Here is a 13,311-nt window from a genome sequence, read left to right on the forward strand (position 1 = left end):
TGTGCGTGTTGCCGTTATACCGGTTGGTTTTCTAGAAACACGGGCCCCATCGCCGGTGAATTCTCGACAGCAGCAGGCAAATGGTTACTGGGACCACCTCCTCGTTCTACAGAAAAGGGCTACCACAGCCGCACGATGGCGACGTTAGGACAGACGATTAAGAAAACATGTGTGTGTGTGTGTGCCTATGTATGTATTTGTTTCCGATTTTAAAATATTTATCCTTTGTTTTTTTTTAATCAAAAGAACAGAAGTGACTTTTAAATTTAGATTTAGTAAGCTTTTTTCATGATTATTCTTCTGTATTTCCAAACAGTCTTCCAGGCGATGTACAGAACATGCTCAAAGAATGCCACTAATTGGCCATTTTCTTATCAATCAATGCTAAGCACACTGCGCGCCTCTCGACGTCAAATGTCCTGCTGGCTTCGCTTCTAGTAGCATAAAATGCAATGCTAACGGTACCATTTGTACTTTTACGAAACATTTTAAATACGATTAGGATGAGTAGCAGCCGCCAAGGGTGAAAAAAATATATTCACACACACACACACACGCGCACGCACGCAAAACACAGGGGGTGTTCTAAGTGAATGCGTGTATGCACATGCAGGTACTGTTCCCCGTCGTTATTCACTAAGAATACTGCACCACGGCGGGCCTGCAGAACGTTAGAGAAAGCAAAAGGCATTTTCTAACAGCAGCAGAAATGAGCCACAAATTAGGAGCACAGCAGACCCGCGGCGAGTGTACAAAAGAGACGGGAGGACTGTTACACAAAAGGGTGTGTGCGTGTGTGTGATCTAGAGCAACCGAGAAAGATGTATTCAACAGCGAATCGGCCCTTGTCTGCGAGCGAGCGACCGAGATGGAGCGAGTGAGCGAGAGCGGAGGAAGAAAGCGAACGAGAGAGAGTGCCATAATAACATTAAACCGCATTGCCCGGAAGTGATGCTGAAGCCTGGTCACTAACCTTTTCAGCACATTCCATTATGTACATATATTTCTTGCTTCAATCCATTCCGTGCATCCCAGCATTTGTGCTCGGGCGTTCAATAATGGCACATTCTAGGATCTTATCACGCGTACGTAGGAGATGGGCTAATGGATCCCCTAGATCTAGTGTGCCGTTTGGTGAGAATATTTAATTTTCGCTTATCTCCAATTTCAAACAGCAGCCGTCTCCCATGTGACTTCAAATAAATCGATTTCAAACGGCTCGATACTAAGAGTCATCGCTTATCAATCTAACTTAATGTAACCAACAAAAACAGCCGCAGGTCGTTGGCGATTTGCTTACACATTTCCATCAATGCAATCCGGCTCGAAACACAGGCCCTTCATCGCTCTATCGGATAGATACTACGCACAAGCAGCTCACTTGTTTCTTCCTCATAAACTTCACACTCTTGCGACTGGGGGCAGAATTGTAACGATTCATTTTAAAATATTTCTTCGTCTTCGTCACACGGCACACATCTTTACGAATAACAACACAGGGCACAATTTCACCACCACTACAACCATATATGAAACTTTTTCATAAGGAATTTGCTGCTGAATGCTTCCAACTTTCGAGCTTTTCTGGCATTTCGAAACCATACGCTTCTGACAACGACACTTTTGCACTTATTTTTCCCATCAGGGCTTGGGTAGAGAGCGTTATGATTTTGTTGCTACTGCATATCTCATACCTGATATTATTGTACACTGATGAACCGTAAAAACTGAACTGAATTTCCGGGTTTCACAACCGTCACTACATATGCCGGCTTTGCCAAAGCGTACTCAAGTATGCTTCTTCTTTGCACTAACATATCAACCGACCAGGAGCAGTGTAAGCCACTCAAGTGGGTGTGATTGAACAGCAAAGAGACCTGTGGTGGACACAATTACAATTTTCACTGTGAACTTTGCGAAGGAAGTAGCGCAATACGGCGGTCTTCTAGCCACGCTGCGGTAACGACGTTTATAATCATTTTGCTTGCACTTTGCACTGTTAGTACGTGAGGTCTGCTGCTGCTACACGGCCAGCAATCGTTTTCGATTCAAAATAAAGCCGGCGCGAAATGGAAAGCCGCGTAATCGACCGATCCAATCGACCAAACTGTACCGCTTCAACTGAGGAACTTGAAATGGAACGATGAATGGAACGATACAAAAACGGGAACGCGAGCAGGACAGATGAGAACGGCGACGGAGGTGCTACTTGTTCTGAGGGCCAACGCTCCTTGGTGCGACTGAAATGGCACGGCTCTCTCCGTTACGCTGCTACCTCGCTCACTCACACACTCGAGTCGGGCTAATGCTCGTTTCGAACACAAGAGAACACAAGAGAAACGCTTACAACAATGAGCAGGAATCTGCACAAACGGAAGAACGGCATCTATCGGTCCTTTCACCCTACATGTCGCGTAAACGATTTCAATAGCAATAGACACCATGTTTCAAACAACGCACTTTTGCACATTTTCTAGACTCCAACGTTTAGTCCAAACGGCATTCGCTAGCGTTTAATCAGACTGTATCCCAACTTTCCGGCTTCCATTTAGTGCAACAATTACATCGAGTGAGAGTGAATCTCGTTGGCAAAAGAGAACGACAGAGAGCGAGCGAGAGAGAGAGAAAAACAGAGCAGAAACTGTTATGACGTTTTTATGTTTTTTTCCCCGCTGCTCGGGGTTAATGACCGAAAGAGCGCGTGTTTTCAAACATCATGTGAACAAAAAAAACATCACTCACACACGCGCGAGTGTGGTGGGGTTGGTGAAGTTTTTACAAATCCCTGCACACATGAGTGCTGGGTTGGTTGAGTGGCACGGATAAAGCGAATGGTGCGAAGAGTTCCCCGAACAATGGAACATAACGTTTCTGTTGTGCACAGTGGTTGGTGATCATGGGATTACTATCGCAACTTGTTGAGTTTTCCGACACTTTTTAAACATATTGTAAGCCGGTCGAATCGAACTGTGGTACATTGTTGCTGCAAAAAATTCAAAAATATTAAGATCAGCTGCATCGTAACTTAAAACGCGACTTTGCTTAGTGTGGAATGTTAACAAAAACTTTTTTACTCAACAGCAGTTCGGACAGTTCCCACTTATTCTTACTAGTCTGTTCTCCATGTTAGGGTCGGCTGGTTGTCCTTCTGTCCTGGCATCCTACGGGACTTTAATCAGATAGGATGCGTGGACCATCCGACGAGACAGGGGGACGAGGGAGAGGCCTTGCAAGCCACCCCCAATACCATAACAATGAAAAGGGAACTAACAATTTTCGAATCGGATCAACAGATACAGACCCACGCCACGGAATAAGGACTACGTTTGGAAACTTGGGGCATGGAACTGCAGCTGCTGTGCCCTCCAGCTGACAAATGACAACGGGCTTCGGCTAGAGAACTTCGCATCCTCCAAGTACATGACCATTCGCAGCACCTTCTTCTAGCACGCACCTCCCTTCAGATACACCTGGAGATCACCACAGCAGATATATTTATTCCCAGATTGTTCACGTTCTTATCCATGGAATGCACTTCTCGGATATTATCGACGTAAGGACCTATAGAGGATCAAACATCAACTCAGATCATTTCTTGGTTATGGTTAAGTTGCGCCAAAAACTTTGAGTCGCCAATGAGCTGCGCTTTCAGCCTACCCCAAGGCTCAACATAGATCGGCTGGGGCAAGCTGATGCCCTGTCGGAGGACGATGTCCCTCAATGACCACTGGCGTATGGTGGAGCAAGCCATCAGCAATACTGCCGAGCGAACAATTGGCCGCGTGACACGTAACCAGAGGAAGGAATGGTTTGATGATGAGTGCAGGCGAGCACTATCCGAGAAGAACGCAGCTGGTACCTGCATGCTCCAGCGCGAGACCCTACAGAACGTGAAACACTACAGACGACTGAGGAGGCAGCAGATCCGGCTCTTCAAGGACAAGAAACGGAGTTTGGAAGAGTCGGACGAGCAACTGATGCAGCAGTTATCCCAATTGGGGGAAACTCGCAGGTTCTACAGGATGTCGAATGCGGCACGAGGCGGTTTTACTCCCATGATCGCTATGTGCCGCAGCGAGGAAGGAGATATCCTTTCGCACGAGGTGATCAACAGGTGGAAGTGCTACTTCGACAGACACCTTAACGGAGTAGATGCAGGAGGCACCGAACTAAGCGCAGGAAGCAGAGGAGTGCAGAACTACGACAGCCAGCATGACGATGACGAGGTACCCCCGCCATCCCTGGACGAAGTCATCAGTGCCATCAAACAGCTGAAATGTAACAAATCAGCTGGCAGCGATGGGCTGATGGCCGAACTCTTCAAGATGGACCCGGAGAGGGTTACCGCATTCTGATCACTGATTGTTAAGATTTGGAATCAGGAAGAACTAAAGGACGAATGGAAACTGGGTGTCATACACCCGGTGTACAAAAAGGGCGACAGGATGGACTGTGCTAACACCCGGGCCGGGTCACAGTTCTGAATGCTGGCTATACTGTCCTGACCCTGTCCTGAATACTCTTCTTCAGACTGGAGCCCCTTGCTACAGATTTTGTCGGAAGCTACCAAGCTGGATTTGTTGGAGGCAAATCGACAACCGACCAAATCTTCACTCTAGGGCAGATCCAGAAAAATGCCGGGAGCACCAAATTCCTACGCACCACCTGTTCATTGACTTCAAGGCGGCCTACGGTACCACAGATCGGACCGAACTATGGAACACCATGCAGCAGTACAGATTCCCTGGGAAGCTGGTACGGCTGCTAAAGGCCATTATGGACGGAGTGCAGTGCAAGGTGAGAGTTTCGAGCATGCTGTCGGAATCGTTCGAATCTAACTGGGGTTTGAGGCAAGGGAACGGACTCTCCTGTTTGCTGTTCAACATCGCTCTGGAGGGTGTCATGCGAACCACGGGCTTCGACATCCGTGGCACGATTTTCACTCAATTCCTTGACTTCGCGGATGACATCGACATCATCGGACGGACAACTGTGGAGGTGTGCGAGGCGTACACCCGACTGAAACGCGAGGCCAATAGAATAGGATGGAGCATCAATGCGACGAAGACCAAATACCTGCTTGCCGGAGGCTCTGGCCGTGATAGAGCCCGACTCGGAAGCAGAGTATCAGTTGACGGCGATGATCTCGAGGTGGTAGAGGAGTTCTGCTACCTTGGTACGATCGTAACTTCAGACAACAACGTAAGCAACGAAATCCGAAGGCGCATTGTTCAGGGGAATCGTGCCTATTACGAAGTCCACAAACATCTGCGATCCAGAAGACTCCAACAAAACACGAAATAGCACGATTTACCGCACATTGATACGTCCGGTAGCCCTCTACGGGTACGAGTCTTGGAATATGCTGACGGAGGTCGCCAATACACTTGCCATTTTCGAACGGCGGGTGCTAAGGACTATCTTTGGGGGTGTGTGCGAGCAGGGCGTGTGGCGAAGGAGAAGGAACCACGAGTTAGCTGAGCTATACGGAGAACCGGACATCCTGACGGTAGTCAAAGTCAGAAGGATACGTTGGCTGGGGCACGTGATGAGGATGCCGACATGTTCGGCATGAGACGTAGAGGAGCATAGCGAGCTCGTTGGCTGGATCAAGTGGAGTCTAACCTGTCGGAGATCGGATACAGCCGTGGTTGGAGGACTGCAGCCCCAGACCGAGTTTCCTGGAAACTGATTGGAGGCCTGGCCATGTCGACACGACTTGCTCAATCCTGAGCAGGCCAAGAAGAAGAAGAAATCTTCTCTTTGTAATATAATTGATGATTCTTTCCAGTGCCAGTGTTTACATAAGAGGACGAGGTATCTAATCTTGATAGGATCATAATTATATTTTATTTTAGATTAGGTATTACGGCTCGGTGCCGTATTCTCAGCTCTTCTGGAGCTGATATTTTTCAAAAGTCTCAAGGCATTTCTTCCTTGTTTTTTGCCTTATGCTGAGCATAATTATTTATTTTATAAAATATATGTCTCCATGTAGAAGGATTCGTCATCAATTGTCAAGTAAAGATCGTACAGCAGTAAAGTGAAGTTGTTATCAACGTCGCTAGTATCGTTTAAATTCATATAGAACGGCTAGACCGTATTGCTTGCAACGACTGGGCTCAAATCCTTTCCGAACCGTTCCCCGGTAGTTAGGACTGACTATCTAACCACGTGGACGTGCAAGTCTAGTAAGACAATTGATGACCAGCGTCGATTACTCGAATACCGCCCTGACTTTTGTAGGTCATTTAGCCTAGAAGAAGAAGAAAAGTACCAAATAAACTGCATTTTTTTTGCATGACTGTTAGCCTGGCCGTATTGCTATATGCTACAATTTCTTCTTCTTCTTCTTCTTCTTCTTCTTGGTTTAACGACCTCTAATTTCCAGATGGGATTTGAACCCAGGTAACCGTATGAAGAAGACCAGCGCCGTTGTCGCCTGTACCACCGGTCCGCCCTATGCTACAAATTAGAAAGATTATAAAATAAACGTTTTCGTGAAGAATCCTTCTTATCCCCTTCTTGCTATGATCAACTTAATTTGACATATTTGATCCAAATTTGAAAGTAACTTATTTTTTGGTTATCAGAATAAAAACAATAGCAGTTGTAATTCGGATGGTCATACTTCATAAAAAAAACAAAGCTTGTATAAAATCTTCTTTATTTCTATTTTTATTTAGTAAGCAAAAACATTACGCTACACGGCTATTCCGAATAAATTAAAAAAAAAAAACATTAAACTTTAGATTTAGATTTTCCCAAGATTTGTTTGAGGAATAAGTTGAAAGGAAGTTCAATAAAAATGTGTAGAAAAAATGCTACACAGAATGTCATGTTTACAATTGCCGCTGTAAAGATAAGCTGAAATTAAAAAAAAAATGCTTTGTTAATCACAACGTCAAACGTTCAAGTGCATAAAATACTTACTATGGTAAAACTGTTATATACAAGCGGATAGGTAATGTGTCTGTACACTGTGTAAACTATTGTATACTGTACAAGGTAAATGCTGTAGCTTAATTTAGATGCAACTAACAGTATTGGATGTTGAAGTACTGCTACTAACCATGCCGGTCTTTTCTGAAATGCGATATGAAGCAGTAATACTGAGGGAAAAATACCCCATGCGCTTTTTAGCATTGATCCGAAAAATGCTAGACCGAATGAAGGTTTGGTCAAATGGTCCGAAGGTAGCATCATAGTAAGTCCGTTCATTGTTAGAAAAAACGCAGCGCTTATTGGTAAAAGATAATTTAGCTGAAATATAATGAGAAAGCAGAATTAGTTAGAAAATGGTGCTGCGAAGTTAACATCGGTGCCATATGGCTTGAATTCGCACCTTTAAAATAGAAGCGGCTGCTGGATTATCCTTTAAACGGGAATATGCAATTCCAGCTATCATTCCGAAGAAATAATTTCCTGCATTTGTCTCGAATGGAATATACACGCGCAAGTAGTATGGTAATGTGCGAATTTCTTGAAGTACATATCTGCAAGAAGAGAGTGATAAATAGAGATAAATTTAAACCATATCTGATGTTACGTTTTAGTAAAATACTTTGTCGCTTTTCGTTTGTAAGAGGAGGTTAAGTAAAATACTTTGTCTTAATCACGATAAAAGGATTTTCCCAATTCAATGTTTCCAATGTTTTCCAAACCATTTTTAAAATATTATTTATTATTAGGCTCAAAACAGGGCTCTGTTTCAGTGATCATTTCATAATTGAATCTCAACTTATTTTCAGCTAGCATTCTTTTCTGATCTGTGAATTGGAAATAGTTTGTTTGCTGTTGTTTCATCCATAGTCACATATAAAAAATTCTGCTTTACAAATACAATTTTAAAAGCTTCAAAGCACCCATTGTTGTTTCTGATAAATTGTCAGCTGTCACACGGCACTCATTTTACGCAAAGCTTTTGCATGTCCAAAGGATCGCGAATCACATGATACACAGCTTCCTTAGATATCGACAGCGCATCTACTATAAAAAAACAATGTTGTTTTACGGTTATCTAAAATCATTTTAATGGAATTTTTAAACCTTTTCTGGCGAAACAACTGCGTTCGGGCGACCATTGCATTATGCATCGGTTGTGTCACTACGGCCTCTATAAAACTCACAAAACAAATGCTTAATGTTTGTAGGTGATTCTGAAGAGTACAGGTAAGTCTTATCAAGCTACTGTTTGTTTTGAACAGTGTTTTTATCCATGATGGATCAGCCCTTCAAATACGTTTCTATCCATGCTTTGCACTGCATTAGAACTTGCAGCACTATAACTCAACATGGTTTGAAAGCTATCAAATTCATAAATGTTTGTTTTAAAAGTTGGCTAAAATTGAATAATATTTTTAGATAATTTTTTGTACTGCAATCTATACCTCAAGGCTACAACTGATGAACCCACTTGTAAGAGCTTGGAAAGTCAAACAACGAAGTTTTAAACGTTCTATTTTAATTCGTTAGTACGGCCTTACCTTAACTTACAAAGTTTAGATAACAAAACGTTTGATCGATGTTATTCTTTTAATCGAAGACTATGTGCTATTTGTTTTACAAAATTTTGTACTGTACCTTAATATCATCATCACTGTAGCATCCAGATGATACCTATAAATGACGACTACTGGTCCAAGAAAAGCACCAACCAACATGCATACTATAATCGGTTTGAACAGTTTTGGAATCCTGATGAGAAACAAATGTCAAATTAATATGCATGGCCAATTGCAATCATAATCTTGTATCGGAGAAGTTCAGCATATGTGAGTAATTCTTACCGCATTAAAATCATCAACACTGTACCGAGTAGATAAAGCTGGAAGTCTGCCCCTAGATACCAGGAAAATTGTATACACTAAAAATATGGGAAATAAAGTATGACTTTAAATGTATTACCGCGAGAGAGATATAGTATTTACCGGTTCGCTTGCATTGATATAATTATTCAAAAACAAGACATTGGTCCACCAGTTTGTTGTGCAATGATCTTGAAAACGATCACCGATCGGCCCTTTATACAACCGTGGATACCATGAAGCATGAAATAGGATCATAAACAGATACAGCGGAAGTAATCTGAAATGAAAAGAAAGTTCTTTTTAGGCACTCTAGTGACTCGTATCGTTAGTCGAAGAACACAACAATAAATATTCGAAGGTTATAGAATTATGTTCCAAACTTAAATGATGAAACATTAGTTGAAAAAAGGAAAAAAATCAAATAAAAAGTTAGGACAAATTTTGGAAATATGTCTACTCTTCACAGATCTTCGAGTTGTTAACTAAAGTATGCATTCTAGTAAAAGTTGTGTAAGAAACCATGCTTAAGAAGCATATTCGTAGTAAAACTTTATCAAAACAGACAAAAGATCCTAAAAAAAAGATTAACCAATAACAGCATATGTGGTAATTTATCTTAATGGAGTTTTCTTTTGATTAACAGTTATGGAAAATTATTTTATCACCTAAGATTTTTTAAATTTTAACTAATATAAACTTTTAGCCTTAGCAATACCGTCCTTTATGAATAAAAAAAAATTGTAGCCTCAATTCAAAGATTAAAAGGTGCTAAAATTATTGTTTTGATAGTTTGAAAAACTGTTGCAAACCAACATCATCATATTTATCTTTGATATATGTGCGTCGATCTTGGGCCCTTGTTGATTTGCATGTTGTAAACTGCGTCAACAAACCTATGAAGCATATTTGAGGAAAGACCATTTACATCCACCTTCAAACGTTTGCCAGAGACTTACGTCACGTTCAGGTCGGAAAATAAACAGCGAAAACAAATAGACTGCCCTCATCGAGTGCTCGTTTTGCAGTAATACCAACATGGTGTATGTAATGATCATAAATCATACAATCCGGCTGAGACTATGTTGTGAAATGTATGAAATCGTTGCTGTGGCTCTTTAACCTATTTAATTTATTCTTAGAAGCAATATTTCTTGCGTTAGAAGCAATTAATAGTTACCTGATGAGTCGAATTTTCACACGATCCAAAAAATAAGCCACACCTACACTATCACGCTTCTTAAATTGCTCCAGCATGTTAAATGCCAACAGCAAACCTCCGATGACGAAGAATATCTGCACCGTGTACGTGTTACCGGCCATTGCAATCGGGAACCACGGCTGACTGAACTGAGCCTCAAGATCGTTGACATTTTTCAGCGGCATCCTTATCAAGGGTATCGTGGAATGGGTTAATAGGATAATTATCATAGTTAGCGCACGGAGGCCGTCCAGATGCCGCAGATTATTCTCTCTTTCAATCAGCTTCGGTAAATTGCGAGCCAGTGAAAAGGATTGCATCAAGCTCGTGTTAATTGATGTTTCCCTATCGATGGAAAAGGAGTTGATTAAATGAAGATGGCATGCATGCTTCGTAGATAACACAAGTAAAACATCCGTACTTATACGCTTTACATCCTTTGTCGGATGGATTGTCTGATACAGATGCAAGTATCGCCAGCACTATCGCCCCTATCGCGAAGCACAGGAACCCAATCTGCGCCACACCTAGAAAACAAATTGAGTCAAGTCTTGTGGGTCGTTACTTTCCTCGCTGTTCAGAACCTTTACCTAATCCAGCACTGTTTTCTACCGCTGCTTCGTCGGCATATATACAGCGCATGATTTCGATGGATGAATTCAGCTCATATTGCCTCCACATGTTTCGCTCTATGCATCGCTGTAACTCGGCTGATACATTGTGCACTGCACTGTCAAATTCAGGTTTGCATTTTTGAACGCACACGCCAACTTCGATCGTTCGTCTATCGAAATGTCGAGGGTGTGTAGAATAGTTCTAGCTCACAATTAGGAAAGGTCAGAAGGAAAATTGTCATTAGCTTATACAATGTCAACTATACGTCTAGCAATGTTGCTGCTTGCTGTCAGTGTGCCAGCTACGATATCTTTCTCACAAACAAAAAGGTAAGTAAATGTTTCCTATTCGCCACATACATATTTAGTTATGTTTTGCTTCATTCTCCAAAAGGTAATACAAGATCACAAAACACATAAGCAGTGAAGAGTGCACAATGGTAAATTATTCTCCCGTTTCGCTTGTACTTAACTCTTTATGCAAGGTTTTACTTAGCAACCTTTTCAACATTTAAGTACTATTTTTTGTAAGCATACTGGACCCTGTTTATTTGGTCATTCTAATGAAATTCATGTTTTTTTTTAAACGCTTGCTAGTTTTGCTATTATTTGTCGTTATGACACCACAGTTTAGTAGAATTTCATCACTGAAGGACTGTGTTACAATTTTTTAGCTAAGCACGATACTCAAATGGTTTCCCAAAATGCTGTCGTCTAAAGTTAATGTACGGTTTATAGAGTTATAAAAAAGCATTCTAATCATTAAGCTCAAATGTTTTACATTGAATCGTAAAATAGAGTAATAAGTTGGTGATGATGATTAATCCAACAAGGAAATGGTCGTGCCGTCTTAAATTCCAAATCACGCAGTTTGTCGTATGGAATTAGTTCTGAACTTCTAATTACATATATGTTTCACTTTAAGTAATATCAGCCAAATTTTAACATTACAATGCAAAACTGACACCACGCTAGAATTTGGCCTTCTATTCAAACATAATTTCTATTAATTCATCTTATCAAAACACACACACATACACACACACACAAGCACTACGATAGTTGGGGATAACTAAATACCATTATTTCTGCCCAAAGCGTTGAATCCACACTAGGCAAAAGGTATGATTTTGCACTGCAAAACACAGAATTGCTGTACGTTCGACGACATTCCTCGTAATCGTCGTACTGATAAATTTGCATCTGCTCGATATGACCAGCGGCTGTGTTGCGGAGTAAAACAAAATTGGGGAGAAACACCAGAAACATTAATTTTTATTCTTATTTGGATGCATTTAACACAGCACAGCATATAATGTTTTAATCACTCACACGTTGCACACGCGATAGTCACGATCACTGTAAATAAAACGAACACCGCCACGCGCAGCCGATCGGCGACGTCATATCTGAGTGCGCCCATTTCAGCAACGAAAGGCGTGTGTGGTTTCCAGTATAGCCGCGATTGTACTGAAGTCTGCACCCCAAGCACAACCGAACCTAAGTCCTCAGCTATGCTGTTGACATTGAGAAAAAGTGTTCAAAACATGCGCGCCATGCGCGTGCCGATGCTGTCGATAGCCTTATTCAACCGCCACACGTGTCCATTTAAAAGAGCCTGATCATAGACTCATTAGTCGAGTTTGTTTTTTTTTTTGGGCGGCCAAATATAAAAACCAAATCGAATGACCAGCGGAAAGCAGTAAAAAAACAGAAAAGCATTTTAAAAGGATTTCGTCGCAGTGAATATCCGTTGTGAAACATAAACAGAGAGTTCTGAATGTGACTTGTACAACCAAATTATTAATGAGAACCACCCAACAGCGTTTGAAGCATAATTTTGTGACTTTTGTAAATTCATTCAATGCATTTAACGTGTTGCTGTCTAATTTACTTTTTAGTATGTGATTCAATGCTATGACTCTGAGGCGTTAGATTAACTGGCCGTTGCAATCGTGAGATTTACCATCGTACTATTTGCTCTTTTATAAGCAAGCAAGTGTGAATTTTCACACGTGTCTGATGGTTTTTGTGTAACAAGGTTCAGATCCGAGCGTTCTACACGATGACGGAATTTTACACCATCTCTACTTTTGATTCAGACTGAAAACCGAATTTTAAACGATTTTTTTATGATATCACAAAACTGCAATGCTGTTAGCTGCATAATCATGTGTCAAAAATTCACAGGACTTTGACAAATAAAACAAACAAAACGATATGATGTTTTGTACACATGTTAAGCTATGAAAAGCAGCCAGCAGCCCTCCTGCACGAATAAAAAACAAGGCATGAAATTAGGTACACGTGACCATATTGGGTGACATACAATTTGATTTTGCAATAAAACGATTCCGATTCAAGGGCGCTTATCTGTTCAACACGCCAAAATATCTATAAAAAAGTGCAGCAGCCAAAACGACATGCGCTTCCTCTTTCATCCGTTGAAGGTCAAAAGAAAGAGTAGCTTCGCTGGATTGAGGTGAAATGGGGATGGGTCAGGGGAGGGGTGGAATGGAGCTAGAGAAACCAAGCCCTATGATTTTGTTATTTGTACCGAGACCCTTGTGGAGGCCCCAAGCAAAATGGAATGGTTTGGCCCCTTACCCCATTGAGCCACCAGACCGGCGGGCATCTCGCAGATCCAGTGGAGCGCAAAACATTTGACGCATTCGTGAGTGGGAGGGAA

General features: G+C 41.7%; 1 protein-coding gene across 1 annotated transcript; it reads right to left on the bottom strand.

The window, feature by feature from the left end:
- Window positions 1-6,733: 6,733 nt before the first annotated feature.
- On the bottom strand, window positions 6,734-12,045 carry LOC126561900 (O-acyltransferase like protein-like). The gene is made up of 11 exons (XM_050218267.1): window positions 11,955-12,045; window positions 11,703-11,845; window positions 10,599-10,824; window positions 10,430-10,535; window positions 9,988-10,353; window positions 8,931-9,087; window positions 8,790-8,866; window positions 8,584-8,697; window positions 7,346-7,496; window positions 6,934-7,263; window positions 6,734-6,867 (listed from the first exon to the last, which is right to left on the bottom strand). Exons 1-11 carry the CDS (start codon window positions 12,043-12,045, stop codon window positions 6,742-6,744), a joined length of 1,887 nt encoding a protein of 628 aa, XP_050074224.1. The 3' UTR covers window positions 6,734-6,741.
- Between the last annotated feature and the right edge of the window lie 1,266 nt (window positions 12,046-13,311).

Source organism: Anopheles maculipalpis, chromosome 3RL (assembly GCF_943734695.1).
Source record: "Anopheles maculipalpis chromosome 3RL, idAnoMacuDA_375_x, whole genome shotgun sequence".
NCBI lineage: Eukaryota > Metazoa > Arthropoda > Insecta > Diptera > Culicidae > Anopheles > Anopheles maculipalpis.